Genomic DNA, 24505 nt, shown 5'->3' with positions numbered 1-24505 from the left:
TTGAGGTTTTTAGGTGCGCCTTATAGTCCGGAAAATATGGTAAATAAGGCCAGTTGTGCCACGTCTGTGATGTTAGTGCTCTTGTCAATTGCAACGGAAAATGCAATAAATGACTCGACTCTGTTTCAATTGGCTGTCTAAATCTGCTGATACTAGGTCCGAAATCCTCTCTACTATAGTATTCCTCGTCAGGCTAATATTAGCAAAAGCTTGTTGTTTCTCGGGCCATACAAGTTCAGCCGCCTTCATCATGCATCGTTTAACAAAGTTACCGTCAGAATACGACTTTGATGCTAATGCTATTTTGTTGGCAATTAGTTAGCTGGCTTTTATCGCTGCTTCGCTGACTTGTCGGCTCTGGATGAAAGTTGACTGCTGTTTCCTCAGACCCGCCTGCAATTCGTTGATCTTATCTCTTCTCACTTGTCCTTGCAAGCCGTCATATTTTTCGCTGTGAAGAGTCTCGTAGTGGCGTCGAATATTATATTCCTTCAATAACGAAACTTGTTGCAAACACATCAAGCACAAAGGTTTTCCGTGCATTTCTATAAATAAGGACGTGGTCCATTTTTCATTGAAAATTCTACACTTCGTATCTACTTTTCCCCGTTTGGATAATGACATTTTGCCTAATGAGGGTGTAGGGGAGGGGTAGAGAACAGGTAACAAGCAGCAATTGGCGCATTGCTGCCGTCTGCTGTGTTGGGTCGGTCTGCCGTCTGCTGTGTTGGGTCTGTCTTCTCTGATCAAAACAATGTTGTCTTCTACTCTGATCAAAACAATGTTGTCTTCTACTCTGATCAAAACAGTGTGCCCCACATACCGGCCGTATGTTTGACACCCCTGCCTAAGACGATCGATATGAAACACAAAAACATAAAGGGGCACGGCAAAGGCATGCGTATCATCGAGTTCGCGACAGAGTACAGCCGGTGTTGTGCCAAAGTAGGTCTCCCCTGCTGCAGGAGCAGCACGCATTGAGTGAAAGATGGAAGCCATTGCTGTGTGGCAGACAGTACCAGCTTGTTTTCAATAAAAACAAAAAAGAACACACTTTTGTGTTTGTCAATTTCCATCTTTAGGTTCCTTTTATTTCCTTTTTTTAAGTTCTCACACGCGTTCAGCGTGAGGTGCGTTCAATGACCACTCACACAGTTGGAAACTCATTAACCCTTGTTATCATAATCATACTGTCTTTGAGCAAGACATTGAACTTTAATTCGCGCCCAGTAGGGCCTGGTTCATGGCACCATCACTGTCAGAAAAATGTGTATATATATGTTATCATGCGTTCTCTAATGAGTACTTAATCACAATATTACTGCAAAATATGCTTGCTGTTTTGCCTTGCTGTTTCTAATCGTGTGCAACAGAAGAGAAAGGTTGTGGCTGGGGGAAGGGAGCGGTGACGGCTGTGTCAAGCAAGATACTGCTGACAACTCAGAGAACATCCACCAAAATAGCATCAAAGGATGTGCCATGACCCTCCAAGAGAACATCACGTTCCTCTTTCCATCTAGACGTTCCTCTTTCTATCTGACAGAGCCGAAGAAAGCTGCTGATTACTTAAACTGTTTTGCTGATATTGTCTTGTGAGAATTTGCTGATATTGTCTTGTGAGAATTTAACACCTTGTGCATCACTTCTTGTTTCTTGTTTACGAGACGAAGCCCACGCGCTTTTTCCCCTCCCTTAGGGGCTTGTCGTCTCACACTGTGGATAGGACAAATCCAAATAAAAAGAGCGGGAGTGCAGACAGATATTCAGTGTGAGTAGGATTGTTGTAAGCGATCTGTACTGCACTCCTCGCGAGCATTAAATCCATATTCTGTCTCACTTGTGTTTGTCTGCTGATACTTTTCTCTTATACAGATATTCAGTCAGCGAATTGAACCTGACAATCACTTTACTTTTCCTGTATCTTGGTGTATTTTCACCAAGTGTGGCAAATTTGAATAGGTGCCCCTTTCTAGAAGCAAAATTACAAGGGTACTCATTCGAACAGCAGCCCTCTTAGAATAAGTCAACCCGTGACAATAAGTACCCCCCCTCCCCTCCCCTCCCGTTTTAGCCAACGTGATTCCTGACGGCCTAATGACTTTTTCACGTGGCTCAGTCATAGAGTGATAGTCTCACAACTTATAAGTGGTGGGTTCAACTCTTAATTGCACCAAAATGTAATAATAGGTACGTGACCACATTGCAAGGAGTACGTCGAAGCACACAATAATTTATTAGCCTAACTTTGTGTCTTCTTGGGGGTACTTTAAGTACCGTATTTTTCGGACTATAAGTCGCGTTTTTTTTCATAGTTTGGGTGGAGGGCGACTTATACTGAGGAGCGACTTATATGTGAATTTTTTCACAAATTTTCAAAATTAAAAAAATCAATGAAGTGAAACAGTGATAAACGAGCCGCGAGCAAGGGATTACTGTAATTTGAATTTCAAGTGATGTTAGCAGCGTGGCGGGGCGGTTGTTTACATAAAAGACAAAGATTCGATCACGGGATGACGAAGATGACGAAGGGCCCCACGTACTGCCGGCATCATTAGCGGCTTTGTTTGTAAGTGACACGGAGGACGAAGAGTTTGAAGGATTTAATGATTTGGAGTGACACAGAAGGTTTGAAAAACTATTATAGCTTTTGCGCACGCCCGGTCCTCCTCTACGGAGCTCTCTTTCACCTCCGTGGATGGAAGTCGGGGGCCGGCGCTCGGCTGGGTGGCTGTCTGGGGACGGTGGATGGGGCTCGGACATGGCTTTTACGCACGCCCGGTCCTATTCTATGGAGGTCTCTTCCACCTCCGTGGCTGGAAGTGCCACCTCCGGGGGGATGGGAGTCCACGCCGCCACACGCCTGGAAGTCGACGCCGGTGCTTGGGGCCGTGTGGCGGTGAACTATTTATGTGATAGTTATTTGATATACAGTGGAGCCTCGGTTTTCGAGCACAATCCGTTCCAGAAGGCTGTTCGAGAAGTGAATCGTTCAAATCCCGAATCATGTTTTCCCGTTACAAATAATGGAAAAAAATTTAATCTGTCCCAAGCAAAAAAAAAAAAAAAAAAAAACGCCTTTTTTAAGCCTTTTTTCATTTGCACATTTTTGTCCAATCGCGCAACTGCAGTGCACCGCCGAACACGCAACCGTAGCACGTCGTCCACTGCGCAACTGCACCGCGCTGGTCGGATTATTGTGACAGAGCCGTCGCTGAAATTTAGAAAATATTTTTAAAGTCCTGATGTACTTTCCAAAATTCAAGTGGACATCAGTGCGTAGGGAGCTTAATTTTGTCCGATCGCGCAACTGCAGCGCGCCAGGCGCTCACTGTCGCATTGCTTTAGGAGCGTCTTTGTGTTTTAGGATGGCTTTATTGCTTCCACTTGTTTCCTTTGGAGGCATGATTAGAGTTGATGCAATCCTCAGAGTAACAAAAATGTAATAACGAATGTAGTCAGTTGGCATGTAGGTTCTCTTGGCTCATCTCGCGAGGTTCGACAACCGAATTTCGTCCGACATCCGAAGCAAAAAAAATCTCTAATTTTTTGTTCGAATACCGATTTGTTCGAGGGGACGTTGTACGGGACGTTCGAAAACCGAGACGCCACTGTATTTCATTTTGTGTAGCAAAATGTATGTTTTTATCGTTACAGTTCAGTAGTTGTTGGCTCGCTGAACTCTTGTTTTGTTAAATAAAGAGCCGTTTACCAAACCCACGTCTTTCCTTGTACTTTGTTAATGCTATGATATAGTTATATACTAGATCTGTGGAATAACGACGAGGCTGATGTATGTCAGGGCGCACGCGTGGCGTTGTTGACAAAGGACGAGGAATTTGATCGATGGATTTAATGATATGGAGTGACACAGATGGTGTGATATTATTGCTTTTATGCTTTTATTTGGTCCGTGAGTCGTCACCTTATCGTGGTGGAGGGGTTTGCGTGCCCCTATGATCCTAGGAGCCATGTTGTCGGGGGCTTCATGCCCCTGGTAGAGTCACCCATGGCAAACGGGCCCTAGGTGAGGGGCCAGACAAAGCACGGCTTGCACAAGCCCCTTATGATGAATAACAAATGAATTTTGTTTTCCCTTGCCCGGACGCGTGTGTGCGAGGCAGATAAGTTCCGACTAGACATAGTCGGACTTTCCTCCACGCACAGTTTGGGTTCCGGTACAAGCCCTCTCGAGAGGGGCTGGACTCTCTTCCACTCTGGAGTTGCCCACGGTGATCGACTTTGTCCAAAAAAGTCAAAGTCTGCTTTATTGTCAATTTCTTCACATGCCAAGACACACAAAGAGATCGAAATTACGTTCCCACTATCCCACGGCGACAAGCCATAGTTCACAATGTACATACAAGTAAACAACACAAGAAAAATAAAACAAGAAGGCACAATCAATGAATAAATGAGAGATGAATAAATAATAAATGAACAAATGACACAATAAATAAGCAAAGGACGCTTCGTAGAAGGGGGAAGAGAGTTCAGGATCCTAACACCCTGGAGAATGAAGCTGTTGGTGAGTCTGGCGGTGCGGGAGCGCAGGCTCCTGTACCTCTTACCAGAGGGCAGAAGGTCAAACAAAGAGTGAGCGGGATGACTCACATCACTCACTATTGTGGTCGCCTTGCGGGCAAGATGGGAGGCGTAAATGCCCTTCAGGGAAGGGAGTGAAGCGCCAATAATCTTACCAGCCGTGTTCACAATGCGCTGCAGGGCCTTCATGTTGTATTCAGTGCAGCTACCACCTCAGACAGAGATAAAACTGGAGAGGACGCTCTCAATGGTGCCACGGTAGAATGTAGTCATGACGGCCGGAGGAGCACTTGCTCGCCTGAGTTTCCACAGGAAGTACAGGCGGCACTGAGCTTTCTTCGCCAGTGACACGGTGTTGGCGGACCAGGAGAGGTCTTCACTGATGTGCACCCCCAGAAATTTGGTGCTGCTCACCCTCTCCACCACAGCACCGTCGATGGTCAGCGGCAGGTGTTGGGTGTGACCTTTCCGGAAGTCAACAACAATTTCCTTGGTCTTGTTGTTGTCGTGTCCCGATGATCCTAGAAGCCATGTTGTCCGGGACTTTATGCCCCTGGTATGGTCACCCATGGCAAAAGGGTCCTAGGTGAGGGGCCAGACAAAGCACGGCTCAAAAAGCCCATTATGAAGAAAAACATAGATGGACTTAGATTTCCCTCGCCCGGACGCGGGTCACCGGGGCCCACCTCTGGAGCATGGGCTCACCACCTGTGGGAGGGGCCAAAGGGGTCGGGTGCATTGTGAGCTGGGTGGCGGCCAAAGGCAGGGACCTTGGCGGTCCGATCCCCGGCTGCAGAAGCTGGCTTTTGGGACATGGAATGTCACCTCTCTGGCTGGAAAGGAGCCCGAACTGGTGTGTGAGGCAGAAAAGTTCAGACTAGATATAGTCGGACTTGCCTCCACACACAGTTTGGGTTCCAGTACTAGCCCTCTCGAGAGGGTCTGGACTCTCCACTCTGGAGTTGCCCACGGAGAGAGGCGTCGAGCAGGTGTGGGTATACGTATTGCCCCCCCAGCTGGGCGCCTGTACATTGGGGTTCACCCCGGTGAACGAGAGGGTAGCCTCCCTCCGCCTTCGGGTGGGGGGACAGGTCCTGACTGTTGTTTGTGTCTATGCCCCAAACAGCAGCTCAGAGTACCCACCATTCTTGGGGTCCCTGGAGGAAGTGCTGGAGAGCGCTCCTTCTGGGGACTCCATTGTTCTACTGGGTGACTTCAATGCTCATGTGGGCAATGACAGTGAGACCTGGAAGGGCGTGATTGGGAGGAACGGCCCCCCCGATCTGAACCCGGTGCTCTATTATTGGACTGTGCTCGACACGGATTTTCTATAATGAACACCATGTTCAAACATAAGGGTGTCCATGTGTGTACTTGGCACCAGGACACCCTAGGCCGCAGTTCGATGATCGACTTTGTAGTCGTGTCCTCTGATTTGCGGCCGCATGTTTTGTACACTCGGGCGAAGAGAGGGGCGGAGCTGTCAACTGATCACCACCTGGTGGTGGGTTGGCTCCGATGTTGGGGGAAGGTGCCGGTACGACCTGGCAGACCCAAATGCTCTGTGAGGGTCTGCTGGGAACGTCTGGCAGAATCCCCTGTCAGGAAGAGCTTCAACTCCCACCTCCGGCAGAGTTTTTCCCACGTCCGGGGGAGGCGGGGGACATTGAGTCCGAGTGGACCATGTTCCGCGCTTCCTTTGTTGAGGCGGCCGACCGGAGCTGTGGCCGTAAGGTCGTTGGTGCCTGTCGTGGCAGCAATCCCCGAACCCGCTGGTGGACATCGGCGGTAAGGGATGCCGTCAAGCTGAAGAAGGAGTCCTATCAGGTTGTTTTGGCCTGCGGGATTCCGGAGGCAGCTGACAGGAACCGGATGGCCAAGCGGAACGCGGCTTCGGCGGTTGCTGAGGCAAAAACCTGGGCGTGGGAGGAGTTTGGCGAGGCCATGGAGAATGACTTCCGGACGGCTTCAAGGAAATTCTGGTCTACCATCTGGTGTCTCAGGAGGGGGAAGCAGTGCAACGTCAACACTGTTTACAGTGGGGATGGCGTGCTGCTGACCTCGACTCGGGACGTCGTGAGTCGGTGGGGAGAATACGTCGAAGACCTCAATTCCACCTACACGCCTTCCATTGTGGAAGCAGAGCCTGGGGACTCTGAGGCGGACTCTCCAATCTCTGGGGTAGAAGTCACTGAGGTAGTTGAAAAACTCTTCAGTTGCAAGGCCCCGGGGGTGGATGAGATCCGCCCGGAGTTCTTAAGGGCTCTGGATGTTGTGGGGCTGTCATGGCTGACACGCCTCTACAACATTGCGTGGACATCGGGGACAGTACCTCAGGATTGGCAGACTGGGGTGGTGGTTCGCCTCTTTAAGAAGGGGGACCGGAGGGTGTATTCCAATTACAGGGAAATCACACTCCTCAGCCTCCCTAGTAAAGTCTATTCAGGGGTGCTGGAGAGGAGGGTCCGTCGGGAGGTCGAACCTCGGATTCAGGAGGAGCAGTGTGGCTTTCGTCCTGGCCGTGGAACAGTGGACCAGGTCTACACCCTCAGCAAGATCCTCGCGGGTGCATGGGAGCTCTCACTGGAGCGGTTCGCAGCCGAGTGTGAAGCGGTCGGGATGAGGGTCAGCACCTCCAAATCCGAGTCCATGGTCCTCGGTCGGAAAAGAGTGGAATGCCCTTTCCGGATCGGGGATGAGAACCTGCCCCAAGTGGAGGAGTTCAAGTATCTTGGGGTCTTGTTCACGAGTGAGGGGAGGATGGAGCACGAGATCGACAAGCGGATCGGTGCAGCGTCGGCAGTAATGCGGACTCTGTACTGGTCCGTCGTGGTATAAAGAGAGAGCTGTAGATGAAAATTAGTTTTGACTATATGTCCGTTACCCTCTCTGTGCTTCTACCTTGTCGTGGTGGAGGGGCTTGCGTGCCTTAGTGATCCTGAGAGCTCTGCCAGCCGGGGGCTACGGTCTACGGCAGGTCTAATCAAGCCGGACAGGTCAAAGATGAAAGGTCGGACGAAAAGTGGCACCTGGTCCTCCTGGTAGGGGCTTGGGCATAGGGGCTAACAACCCCTTACCGTAAAAACAACGAGGGTTACAGAAACTACAACAAATAATTAACCAAACACAACTCTTGGACCCGCTGAAGACTCAAGCCAACCAACTAGCAATATGATTGCTCCTGATGAAAGCCCTCAGAGGGAAGTTAGGAACATGATGAGTTTTCTTGGGCCCAAATCCAAGATACGCCTTGGAACATGGAATGTTCACACCATGTACAAGGCATCCAGGCTAGGTCAACTACGCAAGGAAATGGACAACTACAAGTTGGACATACTTGGGGTAAGTAAATGCAGGTGGACAGGCTCAGGTAAGATAACTAAATAAATAATTCATTAATAGAATACAGTAAAATTCCCTGCAGTATATGTTTTAAGCACAATTTCTCACAGTCATGGCATGGAAGTATTACCATAGTGGCAATATTGTTTAGTCATTTAGTGCTTAATGAATTAAAATTTCACGAGAGATGTCACTAAGATGGTTAAAATGCACCTTATACTGTGTAATAAAATTAAAAAATTACAATTTAATTAATTTAACTAATAATTTAACACAATTCCAAGGTAGTATTCTTCACATTTTGAAATATGCTATACAAGGTGCACATAGCATATTTTTGGATCATTTACATGCCTTCCATTACCTCACCCTCAATGGCCATTTACATTATGACAACACCAATAGAATATATTTAATAAACCAACCCATAACGTCAATCTAAGTCACACAGTGTGTGCATAGCTTAGCTCATGAGAGAAGCTAGCCAGCTAACTAATAGGCTAACGGTTGAGGCTTACTTTACTCGTAATAAACATTGACAAACTTAAACAACAAATAAATAACATAGCTACCTGCAAATGCGGAAGCTGCTCCTTTCTCTCAGAATATCTTGCGTTTTGCCATGTAGTGTTAAGCGAAAACCAACAGCCGACTTCACCCACAGCTGTTGTATACCTACGTAGGCCTGAGATTGGCTGAATAATGTCACGTGATTTGTAGCTTTGCGTGCTATTGGTTAAACTTGCATAGTAGGCTTCCGTGCTGCCTGCGGATTTAAACTTTAAAATGTGATTTTGAAAAAATGAGACACTACATGTGCTAAGAAACAAAATCTGATTAAGATGACAATTAATTAAAAAAAATAAGAGATCCCGTTCCTCCCTTGTCAGCGATAATTGATGTAAAAAATTAAAGCAGATAAACGGCCGCGGCTCACCACCTATTCAAATAAAACATACTTCAAGCTCTGAACCTGCTGCTGTTTATACAAAAGATTTCCATTTGTTCTCTTCTGTATGAATGTCAACTGAACCGTGACTTTAAAACAACAGTAGATACCCAGGTGTGACTTTTGGCATACTGTAGACCCCATTTGATTATAGATTATATTAGTGGGCAGTATAAACTATTGACACTGTAGTAGTTTAAAGACAACAGAAATAACAGCTCATCTTGACCACACTTGCGGCTGAAAAGTAGAAAAGCCTAACCTTGATGCCAGCATTCCAAAGTTCAGTGACCAGTCTGAGTCTCTCCTCCATCAAGTTCTTCTGCGCAGATGCTACCATCACCTGCACCTCGGTTGTGCGTATCTTCAAAGCTAAAGCCTAAAGAAAACCATTCCTGTGACTCTTGACAGTTAACTTCAGTCTGGCTTCAAACTCATTTTTTTTCACGGGCCGCATTGTAGTCATAGCTTCTTTCGGAGGGCCATTATGACTGTCAACCCAAATAAATGTATGAGCACCTCATATTATATAAAGCAGGGGTGTCAAACTCATTTTTTTCAAGGGCCACATTGTAGTCATAGCTTCTTTCGGAGGGCCATTATGACTGTCAACCCAAATAAATGTATGAGCATCTCATATTATATATAGTAAAAACCGGTCAAATATTTAAAAAAAATATTAAAAGTGAAGACAATTTGCAATTCTAGTAATGACACGCAAATTTGATGCACAATTTGTCTTCGCAGGCCACATAAAATGATGTGGCGGGCCATATCTGGCACCCGGGCCTTGAGTTTGACACCTGTGCTTTAAGCCGTAAAGAATAAAGATTTAACATGAAAAAACATACAAAATAGAGCTCAGAAACATACTCCATACAGACCTCAGCTTTTTGCTCCATGTACGAGAAGATTCTCTCAATGCCGATGCTGACACCAACGCATGGTACTTTCTTACCATTGGGGTCAAACATGCCAACCAACCCATCATAGCGACCCCCTCCAGCAACGCTGCCAACACTAACACACTCATCAGCAGGTGAACCATTTCGAACTTCAGTGGAACATGACTCTATACCTGCATGAAACAACACTGCTTCATAGATAACTCCTGTATAATAGTCCAGACCTCGAGCTAGACTGAGGTCAAACACCATCTGGAGATGACAAGATAACAACATTAGAGCAACAATGACTAAAAGAAATACTGTGTATATGTATGAAATAGCAAAACTGGGTGTATATAATCCCATAGTTAAGGGTATTTTGTACCTTGTTTGTAACCTGAAAAAGTTGCAAGTAGCTGAAGAGCAGCTTTATGTCTGATAGACCTGCACAAGCTTGCTTACTCCCAGACATTTTCTGGTCTTGAAGGAGGCGCTCTGCTAGGTCCATTCCGCCTACAAAAAACAGAAATGGCTACCTTTTAAACTTCCTGTAAACTGAAAATAAAAATGTCTGGTGGTGTGTTTATTTTACACACCAAACAGAAGACTGCTGGTAACAATGGGATAAAAAATAAAATAAAAAATAGAGCCCTCTATCAAGTTGTCAGACACTGTGGGCGTGTCAACTCAACTTTTACCTGTCACTCATTCTGATTTTACAGTCTGCAGTGCTCCAGAGTGTGCCTAGTTTGTGCACGTGACGTCCTAATTTCATAAAGGTGTAACTGACGAATTTCAGAGGTACCACACATGGCAACCTGCCAATGGTGGCTAGAAAAAGGTCGCCTCGACTCAAAACCTCTCACAACATGCACATCATGGTCTCAGCCAATCGAAGATTGTGAAGGGCGCGACCCTCCTCCGATGGGCTGTAGTCCAGATAGTTCTGTCCCCAAGCCCTGACGTCACCCTAGATCAGGGGTGGGCAAACTTTTTGACTTGCGGGCCGAATTGGGTTCTAAATTTTGACCGGGGGGCCGAACCAGGAGCAGATGGATGTAGTGTTTGTGTGAAGTAATATAAACGACCTGTTAAGGTCATTGCATAAAAGGTTTTGGCCTTTAGTAGGTAGTAAAGCATGGATATTCAAAAAAAGTTTTTTGAAAACAAATGCATTTATTAACAGCATTAAAAAAAAAAACATCCCTAAAAAACTGCTATCAGTGATTCTCATAAAATACGACACTGTTATTATGAATAACAGTCTCTATCACTTCAGTGCCTGCAGGTCAGATTAATGAAAGATGTATGTTTATCTTATGAGATCACATCCAACGGCAAACATTCTGACCAAATATATCATCTTGAAGAATCGGTGAAAGCATACATCCAAATAAAGTAATCAAAACGGCAACACGGTGAGGGGTATCTGAAAATCAGAGCAGAGTTTTAACTCACAAACACCTGGTAACAGAGGTGAGGAAACGGGAAACACTTCCTTAAAGTAAGCCTTAAGAACTTTACAGGTTAAGATTAGTCACAAACAGGTGGTGCATCAATGTCCTTGAGCATCCTGCATTGTTTGAAAATGAGAATGGTCGCTAGTTTCAATCCCTGCTATTTGTACAGATCATATTCAAAATGCATTTTTTTACAACAAACTTGAAAGCCTCCCCTTCATTTTCAGTGGGAACAGTGTTGTTGGTCTCCCTTTTTTTGCTAGTGTGTCATAGTCTGGAGTAAAATTTGTTGTGGCAATTCTTAGGAGAGATCCGAGGTGTTGGTCCGTTTACCTAGATCTGTGACGGGTTGATGTTGATGTTCATGTGGCTGAACGTCACGTCGCGTACGTCGAGCCAAATTGGCCACTCTTTTTAAACACTCGGCACTCAGTGTCCACCTTGCTTTTCCTTGGGCGACTCACTTTAATGGAAGGATTCCAGGGGAAGGTTTGTGGGTGGCTTTAGCGTAAAACTGTATCCGAAAGCTCGGCGCGCAAATTACAAGAATGCTGTCGTCACAGCCCACGCTCTAAATTCGGCACTGATACAAATAGAGCGCGAGTGCGCCATTTCCGTACTACTGAGTACGTACACGCACTTGTGAGTGTGCACCGAGCTTTCTGACACGGCTTCCGGTAGTAAATGCGCAGGCGAGTGGTTCCCCATCTACTGGGGAAACGCAGTCATTGCAGGCAAAATGACCGAAAAAAAAAAAAATGTTTAATAATACAATTTATTTAGGGTTGGCGGGCCGGATTAAACGGTCCCGTGGGCCGGATGTGGCCCGCGGGCCGTAGTTTGCCCATACCTGGCCTAGATTAACAGCTGTCGAGTTCAGTGGTGCTGACAAACACGTGAAGTTGCTTCTAAAAGACTAATAATTATAATTATCCCCTCTGTGGCAATGAATAGGTTACAAACCATGATAATCCCTGAGCTAGAATTCACATGGATAGCCCTTAACAAGGCAATTACTATGTGCTTGGTAAAACAATTACTTCACAGACATGTCTGAAACCATATTAAATAAGAGCATCTCCAAATTTGCACAGCAGAATAGCAGGCTGATAAATATTTTAAATCTACTCGCTAAATTAACCTGGAAAGAGTAAAAAACTCTAAGGACTCTAAGGTTAAATATATTAGCATGATGATGATGATGATTGAACTTTATTCATCCCACAGGGTGGAAATTTACTTGTCACAGCAGCGCATACGAGTGCAAGAATACAAGTGCCAAAATTTCAAAAAACGATAAATAACAGACAAGGACAAAGACAAGTGCAGTGAGTAGAGACGAAACACAATTTTATCAGGTGCCACGCATGTTGTAGAGTCTGACAGCAGAGGGAATGAAGGACCTGCGGAATCGTTCCTTCCTACACCATGGGTGTAATAGTCTGCTGCTAAAGGAGCTGCTCAGGGTCTGCATAATGTCATGGAGGGGGTGGGAGGTGTTGTCCATGATGGATTTCAGTTTAATTAACGTCTTCCTCTCACCCACAACCTCAATGGAGTCCAGGGAACAGCCCAGGACAGCGCTTGCTCTCCATCTTATTTAGTCTTCCCCTGTCCCGGTCCGTACTACCCCCCACCCCAGCAGACTACGGCGTAGAGCAGGGGTGTCCAAGTCCAGTCCTCGAGGGCCGCATTCCTACATGTTTTCCAAGTTTCCCTCGTTACACACACCTGTGCAGGAGCCTGATCATTGAATCAGGTGTGTTTAACGAGGGAAACTTGGAAAACATGGAGGAATGCGGCCCTCGAGGACTGGACTTGGACACCCCTGGCGTAGAGGATGGCTGAGGCCACCACAGAGTCATAGAAGGTCCTGAGGAGAGCCCTGCACACAACTAATGACCTCAGTCTCCTCAGCAGGTGGAGGCGACTCTGGCCCTTTTAATACAGGGCGTGGGTGTGATCAGTCCAGTCCAGTTTGTTGTGAAGGCGAACACCCAGGAATTTGTAGTTCTCCATTACCTCAATGTTTAATCTCTGGATGTTCACCAGAGTGAAGTGGGGTGCTGTCCTCCCGAAGCTTACAACCATCTCCTTAGTCTTGCTGGTGTTCAGCTGAAGCTGGTTGAGCTCACACCAGCTGACAAAGTCCTTGATGACCGTCCTGTATTTCAGATCGTTCCCCTCAGAAACATATCCAACAATGGCCGTGTTGTCGGAGAACTTCTGGATGTGGCAGTGTGCGATGTCGTGGGTAAAGTCCGAAGTGTACAGGGTGAAAAGCAAAGGAGAGAGCACCGTACCCTGGGGGACACCTGTGCTGCAGCGCACCATGTCAGACCAGTGATGTAACCTCACATACTGCAGCCTGTCGGTGAGAAAGTCTGTTGTCCATGCTAACATGCGCTGGTCCACACCCGCCATCTTCACCCTGAGCAGTGACGGCTGAATGGTGTTAAAAGCGCTGGAGAAATCGAAGAACATCCCAAGAACTCCCAGTGCTCCCGATGTCCTCCAGGTGAAGCAGTGTTCTGTGCAGTAAATAAATCACTGCATTGTACCCCAACATCAGGCCGGGAAGCTAACTGCAGGGGGTCCAACTGCGCTCCCACCAGTGAACACAGGTGACCCAGGATGATCCTCTCCATGGTCTTCATCAGGTGGGAAGTCAAGGCAATAGGCCTGAAGTGGTTAGGCTCCTTGGGGCGCGGCACTTTCGGTACGGGGACCACGCAGGAGGTCTTCCATAATGGGAAATATAGTATTTATTTGTACAGGGAACCCCAGAAGTCAACCGCCTCGGTATAGAACACTCCTCTGCACATCAACTTCATCAACTTTCGTAAAGTCTTTGACAGCCTACATCATGACACCCTATGGAAGATCGTTAGGGCCAATGGAGTTCCTCCAAAACTGGTCGCTCTCATAGGGATGTTCTACCATCACTTTGAATACAGCGTCATTGTTAGTGGTGAGCTATCTACATGGTTCACTGTGGAGTCAGGTGTGCACCAAGGGTGTACTATTTCCCCCCATTCTCTTCCTGATTGCCATTGCCTGGGTCATGCAGAATACAACTGACAGACACAGGGGTATTCAATGGATTTTGTTCTGTCAATTAACATAAACAAAGGAAAACAACCAAGTCAAAAATAAAGATAGTCCGCAAAATAGTAACACAGGGCACTACTTAATTAAAAAAGAATACAGTAGGGCTTTAAATAACAAATACATTGACATGACCCTTGCGACAATTGATTTAAATGGCAATTTATGATAGGCATTTGGGGTTAGGATTAACAATCCATCCATCCATCCATCCATTACTGGTGCGGCTTGTCCTTACGAGGGCCACGGAGGATTAACAATAATAACTAGAATTATTAATTTCTGTAGAAATTTTGTGTGAAGGCGCAGAGGCTGAATAAAAATTCGGGGAAAGCTACAAGATTATGTTTAAATTTGGAACGTGTTGAATTGGTCAGAAAATTGATAAAAAATATAGAAAGAATTTTGTAAATTTGGGTGTGAATTTTAAAGTTGAAAATTTGAAATTTTTCACAAGTGGGAAGTTTTGGAATAGGTAGGGTTGAGTCAGTAAAAAAAAAAAGGAAACGAGAAGAAATTAGAAGAGATAATTTAAATTTTGCAAAATTTTACCACAATGTTGGAAGTGAGGATGTGAAATTTGAATCTAGGAAGTGAAAGAAGATGAATGGAAGGTATTGTGTGGAAGTGGATAAGGGATATTGGAGGTGCCATGAAGAATGGATGGTGAAATATTGGATTGGGGTTTCTGAATTTCTCGGGGACCGTGAATGTTTAGAATATTTGGCATGGGTATGTGGAGTGTGTTGGGAGTGGAATGAAGTGAATCAGATGGGTTACGTGGAAGTGGTTAAGCTATGAATAAATAAATAAATAAATAAATAAATAAATAAATAAATAAATAAATAAATAAATAAAAAAGAGGCAGAAGAATGCAGAAGAAGTTGAATAATAAAGTCAAGGCAAGTGAAGTTTATTTATATAGCCCACAAGCAAGTCTCAAACGGCTTCAAATGTACAAACATTGCCAATTTAAAGTACAGGAACAATAAGTGTGAGGGCCACAATGATGATCATGACAGCAAAAAAAATATTTCTAATTGGTTTTGATAGGTACAAAGGGGGAACATGGAAGGTTTTCAAATTTTGTGATATAGCGTGACTCCATTATCAACAGTAAGTATTTCTTTTTATTTCTAAGAATTGGCATCAACAAAGATGAGAACGTTAATCCAAGGTCAAAGTCAAAGTCTCCTTTATTGTCAATTCCTCCGCATGTCAAGACACACAAAGAGATCGAAATTACGTTTCTCACTATCCCAGGGTGACAAGACAGAGTTCACAACGCACATACAAGTAAACAACACAGGAAAAATAACACAAGAAGTCAACATCAATGAACAATAAGCGTGATAGCACGCTAGCCGCTCCCGATGCACAGCAGAGTCCGGTAAGATGACAGTCAACCAGGGCACTGTGAACACGAGCACACAGCAAGCACGCACTGTCCGGTTCGTGGATCCTATCAGGCGAACGCAACCCATCTTGTCGTCCCGCGAACGAACGTACGCCAGGAGAATGGAAGGCACGGCTGGGCGAGCTGGGTTGGCCGCAAGCCTGGCCCGACGTCTCCGCGCTGGCCCCTCTTCCGCTGCCTCGCAGACCCGCTGCCGACGCATCCCAACAATGCTCCAGGATAGAGCAGTCCGAGCTCACGACGCAGTCCAACCGGGGGAGGAAGAGCAGGCCAGTCCGGCGTCGCTCCATGACAAAGCAGTCCGAGCGCCCTTAATCTCTCCGCACCAAAGTTCAGAATGCCATAAAACCCACTTCCGCCGATGTTGAGCAGAACATGCCCGCCGCACTAGTAGCACGACGTATCACACGAGACGAACACACACAAAACTGCCGGACAAACACTCAGTAAACACTCACAAAACACCGAACGGGACAGAGAGTGGCCGCTGCGTGTGCACGCGCCGCCATCATGAACCAGGTGATAGTGTAAGTGGCAGGAGGAAGCTGTGTATGTATTTTTAAACATTATTTTCAGTATCATTATTTCTTAGTAGGGTCAATAATGCTTGTGAGGAGATGAATGAAGGAACAAGGTAACAGTAAAAGGGAGTGCTCTAAAAACGTTTTGGTTCTTTGCCAGAGGTAGTTATTTGGAGGGATGAATTTAAACTGAAAGCAAAATGGAACTGTTTAGTGCAGGTATGGGCAAACCACGGCCCGCGGGCCACATCCGGCCCACGGGACCGTTTAATCCGGCCCGCCAACCCTAAATAAATTGTATTATTAAACTTATTTTTTTTTCGGTCATTTTGCCTGCAATGACTGCGTTTCCCCAGTAGATGGGGAACCACTCGCCTGCGCATTTACTACCGGAAGCCGTGTCAGAAAGCTCGGTGCACACTCACAAGTGCATGTACGTACTCAGTAGTACGGAAATGGCGCACTCGCGCTCTATTTGTAGCAGTGCCGAATTTAGAGCGTGGGCTGTGACGACAGCATTCTTGTAATTTGCGCGCCGAGTTTTCAGATACAGTTTTACGCTAAAGCCACCCACAAACCTTCCCCTGGAATCCTTCCATTAAAGTGAGTCGCCCAAGGAAAAGCAAGGTGGACACTGAGTGCCGAGTGTTTAAAAAGAATGGCCAATTTGGCTCGACGTACGCGACGTGACGTTCAGCCACATGAACATCAACATCAAATGAACACTGAAAATGAAGGGGAGGCTTTCAAGTGTGTTGTAAAAAAATGCATTTTGAATATCAGGGATTGAAACTAGCGACCATTCTCATTTTCAAACAATGCAGGATGCTCAAGGACATTGATGCACCACCTGTTTGTGACTAATCTTAACCTTTAAAGTTCTTAAGGCTTACTTTAAGGAAGTGTTTTCCGTTTCCTCACCTCTGTTACCAGGTGTTTCTGAGTTAAAACTCTGCTCTGATTTTCAGATACCCCTCACCGTGTTGCCGTTTTGATTACTTTATTTGGATGTATGCTTTCACCGATTCTTCAAAATGATATATTTGGTCAGAATGTTTGCCGTTTGATGTGATCTCATAAGATAAACATACATCTTTCATTAATCTGACCTGCAGGCACTGAAGTGATGGAGACTGTTATTCATAATAACAGTGTCATATTTTATGAGAATCACTGATAGCAGTTTTTTAGGGATGTTTTTTTTTTAATGCTGTTAATAAATGCATTTGTTTTCAAAAAACTTTTTTTGAATATCCATGCTTTACTACCTACTAAAGGCCAAAACCTTTTATGCAATGACCTTTACAGGTCGTTTATATTACTTCACACAAACACTACATCCATCTGCTCCTGGTTCGGCCCCCCGGTCAAAATTTAGAACCCAATTCGGCCCGCAAGTCAAAAAGTTTGCCCACCCCTGGTTTAGTGGAAGAAATATGGGAAGGTGGAAATATTGAAGTTACAGCTCAACACAAAGTGTCAAATAGTCTAAATGTGAGATATGAGCAAACTAAATGGGGAGTTAAATCATGTTCCAGCATTATGCATATTGACAAACGATGAGAGGACAGGAGACCAGACAATTAGATATTAATTTAGGATTTAAAATAAAACAGGGACATTTTAATTGAGGAGAAATTTTTGCGTAGGGAGAGTTCTTTTTACAATTTAATATTGTATGTTTTATGTGTGTGTTGTGGGATGACCGTTTGTCTGTAATGCTGTATGAATGTCAAGTCTATACTTGTGATGTGGTGTTTGTGTATTGTGAATGGTTAACATGATTCAAAGTTGGGGTGATGTGATCACAGCAGAGGATAACTTTCCTCTCACCCGAAAAATATAAATATACTACAGATTTGAAAAAGCAAGATTGATCAGGGCTAATTTTGGACTAAATATGTGTTTAGGACTACTCTGGGGCACCATTCACACCAAAAGACTTCAATGGAGAAGGCCCATTTCAAGATTATGGCCAGACGTGACTATACCAGCATTGACAATCGAGACTCGGAGCCAAGACAGTGTAGGACAACAACTCTGGACTTACCTGACAGTGTGACAAAATGTACGTGATGAAATTTGTGATGACTTGCTTTGTTTTGATGTCTTACCTAATTGTACTGCAGCCTCTAACAGCAACCCAGGGAGCAGATTGTGCTTCATTTGTTAAACTCGTGTTTACTTTGCAGGTTGTCAACTGCAGTCTTGGAGAATTTTGTGTCATGTCTGTGAACATGCATTAATAACTAACCCCTTACTTATCATAATGAGTTTGTAAATGTGACCGTTTTCAGGACAGGCTCGGCAGGCTCCAGTTTTCAATTTCATACGTTTGACATGCGCCCATGTGTGGATTATTTTTTGTTTATCATTATGAATTTTATTTTTTGGTATTATGGATGTTTATTGTATGGAGAGATGCATGCACAGCTACAGGTGGGTGGTGGCTTTTGCTCATACAGCCATGTGAGATGCTGTCCTGTCACACCAACCATCTGCATGTCCTGCAACATCATCTTTGCCACACTCTCCATTATTTTGGCCAGTAGAGATTTCCAAGCCTCGCTTCTAACATTCTTTCCGATAACTTCATGCTTTGCTTAATCAACATAACACCTCTGTAGCTACTACAGTTCTGCGCCAGTTTTTGATTACTACTAAACGCTCTGCACAGGGGGGAATATTTTGCCTAACAAAGAAAAGATACGGTTGGAAGCGTGATTAAACTGAGAATATAATGATGTAAGCAAAGACATGGAGTATCAAAAGAACAAAGTTTGCATAGTCAGGGTACAGTAATAGATTAATGATGTCACAGCCAAAAGCTAACAATTTCATACAAAATGACAAAATTGAAAGAATGAGGTACGACAGTGTATGTCCAAGATTGGAGAAGAATGTTCACAGGAAGGTCATGTGGACATAAAACCAGCAGGTGCCAGAGGGAGCCAGCCAAGGACTCGGCCAAAGATGATCACCAAGGCCGAAAGACGGGATGGAAGACAACAGCCCCCACACACACCGAATCGCCTATAATCAGCACCCACTCCCATGGCGAACTTGCCCCACCCCAAAGACTCATCACCCATCAATCTTGGCCCACAATGTGCAACTGAATATAAGCTGATCAAAGAACCTTGAACATTGCCTTTTCTGAATGGAGACTTTCTGCTCTTGAAGGGCCAGCGCTGTATTGTACTTTCCTGAAAACAGAGCTTTCTGAACAAGAATTGTGATTGAACTCAACCAACCTGTGTAAGTCTAATTTCTGCTTCAGTGTTTTAGCATTTTCCTAAATCTGAAGAAATCAAATGAGCACGCAGTGAGTAAATTGGATAACAGGTGATTGGCAATGGCTTTTGCCGTGAGGCGCAGATAGCGCGCTCCCTAAATTGTGGACAAAATCCAACAGTCTCTCTCCGGATGAAGTGGCTCTTCTGGAGCAGTGGTTCTCAAACTGTTTTATATATTTTTGTAAAATCTCACGTACCCCCAAGAGTACCTCCGTGTACCCCCATTTGACAACCACTGTTCTAAAGAGTATTACTTCGCGTTGGCAGGGCTGGGTAACAGGACTGTTGTCTTTAGTTCCCAGGGAAGAAAGCGGTGTTGTAGAGTCCACTCTTTTTTTTAAAAGAGGACTTTGCGTAAGCAGGGATAAGAAACTTGTGTGATTCAGAGTGACTGGTAGGATAAATTGGCTACAAAGAGAATTTGTTGAAAGGTCAATTTAAACCTGCATTGAGGATCCTCAAAGAAAGAAAAAAAATTGAAAAAAAAATTGTATAAACCTAAAATACCAAATTAAGATGGGAAATAAAAACAGTAAATCTCTAGCTCTTGACGGAGATGAGAAGTACATGGCGAGTAAATTTATTGATTGTATGCAATACATGCCGATGTGGAAGAAAAAGTATGGAGTACAAGGAAAGTTGAAATTTGAAATGTGGAAGATAGTGGTTGATGTTTTGGAGGAGAGTGTGGCTAGAAAGACAAAGGGACTGAGAAAGGAAAGAAAAGAGAGGATTGAGTTGTGCTAGAGTGTGGTTGAAAGCTTCACAAGAGATAAGAGAACAAATCCAAAAGACAAAAGATAGAAAGGTGAAAAGTGATGAGGCTGCGAGTATGTTTGTCAGGCCGGAAGACAATGAGGCCACAGTGCGCAGGCGTGCTGTCCCGGCCGTTGCTCAAGCCGTAGCTCAAGCAGAGGAGCAAGAGGGGCCTTCCGCTCGTATGCAAAACTTGTATCCAAGTTTAACAGACCTGCACCCTCCCCCATATAACAGCAAAAAAGGTCAGGGTCACATTATTAGAAGTCCTGTACAAACAAGAGGTATGACCAATGCTGCTAGATTTTCCCAAAATTTGGACAATGTTGATGTGTGCCCAATGATACAGGTGCCAAACCCTATTGTAGGGGAAGGCTACCCTCCACATACATATGATTTTCGGCCATGGACTTTGGAAGAGGCAAGAAAAGCAATTGAAGGGGTTACCCGTGTTGCAGAAGACCCAGATAAATGGGCAGAAGACGTGGCTGGAATCATACATTCCTATAGACTGAATGGGAATAAGGCAGGAGAAGCTGCAATGTCTTCCTTGGGAAAAGACTGGGCAAAGGTTAGAGGAAATTATACAGGTAGAAATAACCAAGGGCCTTTTCCCTATCCCGTTGAGGGAAATCAATTGGGAGGGGAGTATGCAGCACAATGGAATGATCTTGTGCAAAGAGTGAGAACTATATTTCAAAGATGAGCGAATTATGGTCATTTAGCAGGAATAAAACAGAAGCCTGGGGAAGATACTGATGATTTTCGCTTGAGATTTGAAAAAGAATTCAGGGTGCATAGTGGCATCCCATTCAATGATGCAGCTGAGTGCTTATCAGCAACAGCTTAAAAATGCACTCCTCGCTGGTTTCCGCCCTGAAATAGGCAACTGGGTGAGGAAACACTTGGTAGAAATGGATACTGCTAGTGTTACAACAGTTATGCAATGGGCCAGACATGCTGAAAAAGTGATAAAAAAAAAAGGCAAAAGTTCTGATGTATTTCATTTAGACAATAATGATGATGATGAACTAGATGAAGATACAACAGTCTTCTTCTAAGGGTCCCAGCGGGGCAGAGGAGGAGGTAGAGGCCAACAAGGTGGAAGGCCACCATACAATTCAAAACCCCCATCAGATTCTGACAACTGTTGGAACTGTGGGAAACGTGGACACTGGTCAAAAGAGTGTTTTAGAAAAAAACAAAACCAATCAAAGGGTGGAGGAAGGGGCAGAGGAAAAGCCAAATTTTCAGCATGACTAGATTCCTCCCCTTTGACCTCTTGTGCTCCTATAGAGGAAGAAATAGTACATGTCCATACAGCATGGGACATTCTGAGTGCACTAAAAGAAAAACCATATGTTACCTTAAACATTGGAGGAAGTGAAGTAGAGTTTTTGTGTGATACCGGGGCTTGTAAAACCGTAATAAAAACTAAGGTCCCAAATCTAAAGGCCTCCCAAAATACTATTTGGGTGAAATATGCTGATGGGCAGGTACTCAAGGAGAGTATCTCCAATCCAGTTGAAGTGAGAGATAATGAAACTGGAAACATTGCTTCAGTCTCGATTGTCCTATCCCCAAAATGTCCCATAAACCTGCTGGGACGAGATCTGATGACTAGATTAGGAATTTCAATAATTTCAGTAAAGGATGGCATGCGAGCATGTAGAGTGAGAGATGTAGACTCATATGCTGCACAAGCAGGTGAACAGATTTGCTGTTCTTATTACATCTCTGCTGAACAGAATCCCAAGCTACCAGACAATTTGTTGAGTGAAGCCCGAAAACAATTGACGCGACCTGAATCAGAAATGACTTGTAATGAATTACATGTCACCATGAACATTCTCACTGATCCACAAGATGAATATATTATAAGTTTTCTCAGTGACACAGAAGTAACTTTAACAATCACTGCTCTGTACACTGATCGCAGGTCATTTGCAGCTGCTGCTGTGCTCCTGCCCGCTCCTCAGAAAGATGAATACAAGTTGTCGGCTGTACCCCACATTTCATTGTTTAAACCTCACAGCATAACATGGGCAGATGTGGGTTGCCGAATTAAACTTGCTGGATCTGTCACTGATTAAGAGGACAAAGGTGATGGGTGGAGCTACAGTACCAGTTGTGACATGTGGAAGCAAAAAGTGTGTGAAGTAGCTGTTGGTAGAGCATGCGCTTGTGCGCTTCCCTGACTAGTTAACATTTGTTTGAATGAAAAGGAGGAGGGGGAATTGGCTGGGCTTCCTGAAAAACTGTGGACAAAGGGCCCATCTGATGTAGGACTTTTAACGTCCATTTCCCCAGTACAGATCAAACCAAGATCAGAGTGGCGGCCAAGAGTTAAGCAACATCCTTTAAAACAGGGGTGCCCAATACGTCGATCGCGATCGACCGGTCGATCGCCTGGCCACCACTGGTCGATCGCGCGACATTAAAATGTTTTTGGGTTTTTTTCACACTTGACGCGTGCGCAAAAAGCGGTGCTAACAACGCAACACGAACATGCAAGCTCGCGAGTTCCCTCCAATTGTCAGAACCTGGCCGACATGCTCAGCATGCGCACATACAACATCAACGCCATGAGCTTCTCGCCCGAAGAGCTGGTGCGGGAGCTGCGCAAGCGAGTGCCCGAGCTGGAGGTCTCGTAAAACGTGGACCCTGTCCGGCAGGACATTGGCGACTCCTGGCCGATGGACTTTGACAACTCCAACGCCAAACGCGACTGGGCCTGGAAGCACGACTACGACCTGCCCGAGCTGGTGCAGACCATGCTCAACTTCCTCAGCGGCGACACGCACATGGCCCACGCCAACTAGCCGCGCAGCGCCTGAGCTAAGCTAACATAGCTTTTTTGTACATAGTGTATACAGGACTGTCTCAGAAAATTAGAATATTTTGATAAAGTTCATTATTTTCTGTAATGCAATTAAAAAACAAAAATGTCATACATTCTGGATTCATTACAACTCAACTGAAATATTGCAAGCGTTTTATTATTTTAATATTGCTGATTAGGGCATACGGCTTAAGAAAATTCAAATATCCTATATCAAAATATTAGAATATCATGAAAAAGTATACGAGTAGGGTATTTAACTAATCACTTGAATCGTCTAACTCGAAACACCTGCAAGGGTTTCCTGAGCCTTGAAAAACACTCAACTTGGTTCAGTAAACTAAATCACAAGTATGGGGAAGACTGCTGATCTGACTGCTGAACAGAGGACCATCATTGACACCCTCCATCAGGAGGGTAAGACACAAAAAGAAATTTCTCAAAGAGCAAGCTGTTCACAGAGTGCAGTTTCAAAGTGCATCCACAAAAAGTCTGTTGGAAGGGGGAAATGTGGCAGGAAACGCTGCACAACCAAGAGAGATGACCGCAGCCTTAACAGCATTGTGAAGAAGAGTCGCTTCCAGAATTTGGGGGAGCTTCAAAGACAGTGGACTGAAGCTGGAGTCCAGGTATCAAAAGCCACTGTTCACAGACGTGTCCGGGAAATGGGCTACAATAGCCGTATTCCCATGGTCAAGTCACTTCTGAACTCAAGACAACGGAAGAAGCGTCTGACTTGGGCTATGGAAAAAAAGCACTGGACAGTTGCAGAGTGGTCCAAAGTCCTCTTTTCAGACGAAAGCAAGTTTTGTATTTCATTGGGAAGTTAAGGCGTCAGAGTCTGAAGAAAAGGCTGGAGAGGAGCAAAATCCAAGTTGCTTGAAATCCAGTGTGAAGTTCCCACAGTCAGCGATGGTTTGGGGAGCCATGTCAGCTGCTGGTGTTGGTCTACTGTGTTTCATCAAGTCCAGAGTAAATGCAGATTTTAGAGTACTACATGCTTCCGTCTGCTGAAAAGCTCTATGGAGATGATGATTTCATTTTCCAGCATGATCTGGCACCTGCCCACAGTGCCCAAACCACCAGTAAATGGTGTACTGACCATGGCATTACTGTCCTCAATTGGCCTGCCAATTCCCCTGACCTGAACCCCATAGAGAATGTGTGGGGTATTGTGAAGAAAAAGCTGAAAGACACCAGACCCAACAATGCAAATGAGCTCAAGGCCGCTATTGAAGCATCCTGGGCATCCATAACACCTCAGCAATGCCACAGGTTGATTGCCTCCATCCCACGCCGCATTGATGCAGTAATCCGTGCAAAAGGATTCCCAACCAAGTACTGAGTGCATCAATGGACATTTTCAAATGTTTGATTTTGTTTTG

At 45.0% G+C, this 24505-nt stretch overlaps 1 protein-coding gene across 4 annotated transcripts in view; it reads right to left on the bottom strand.

The window, feature by feature from the left end:
* hars (histidyl-tRNA synthetase) overlaps nucleotides 1–24505 on the bottom strand; it is a 93465-nt gene that overhangs the window by 13651 nt on the left and 55309 nt on the right. For all 4 annotated transcript variants that reach the window (XM_068651933.1, XM_049740358.2, XM_068651930.1 and 1 more), the window contains 3 exons: nucleotides 10106–10233; nucleotides 9718–9990; nucleotides 9096–9212 (listed from right to left, as the gene is read on the bottom strand). In XM_068651933.1, the coding sequence (XP_068508034.1) occupies nucleotides 9096–9212; nucleotides 9718–9990; nucleotides 10106–10233 (518 nt within the window). The remainder of the gene's footprint in view (nucleotides 1–9095; nucleotides 9213–9717; nucleotides 9991–10105; nucleotides 10234–24505) is intronic.

The sequence above is a fragment of the Syngnathus scovelli genome, chromosome 1 (assembly GCF_024217435.2).
Source record: "Syngnathus scovelli strain Florida chromosome 1, RoL_Ssco_1.2, whole genome shotgun sequence".
In the NCBI taxonomy this organism is placed as follows: domain Eukaryota; kingdom Metazoa; phylum Chordata; class Actinopteri; order Syngnathiformes; family Syngnathidae; genus Syngnathus; species Syngnathus scovelli.
Note: the sequence above shows the minus strand (reverse complement) of the source record. Positions and strands in the feature narration are given on the sequence as shown.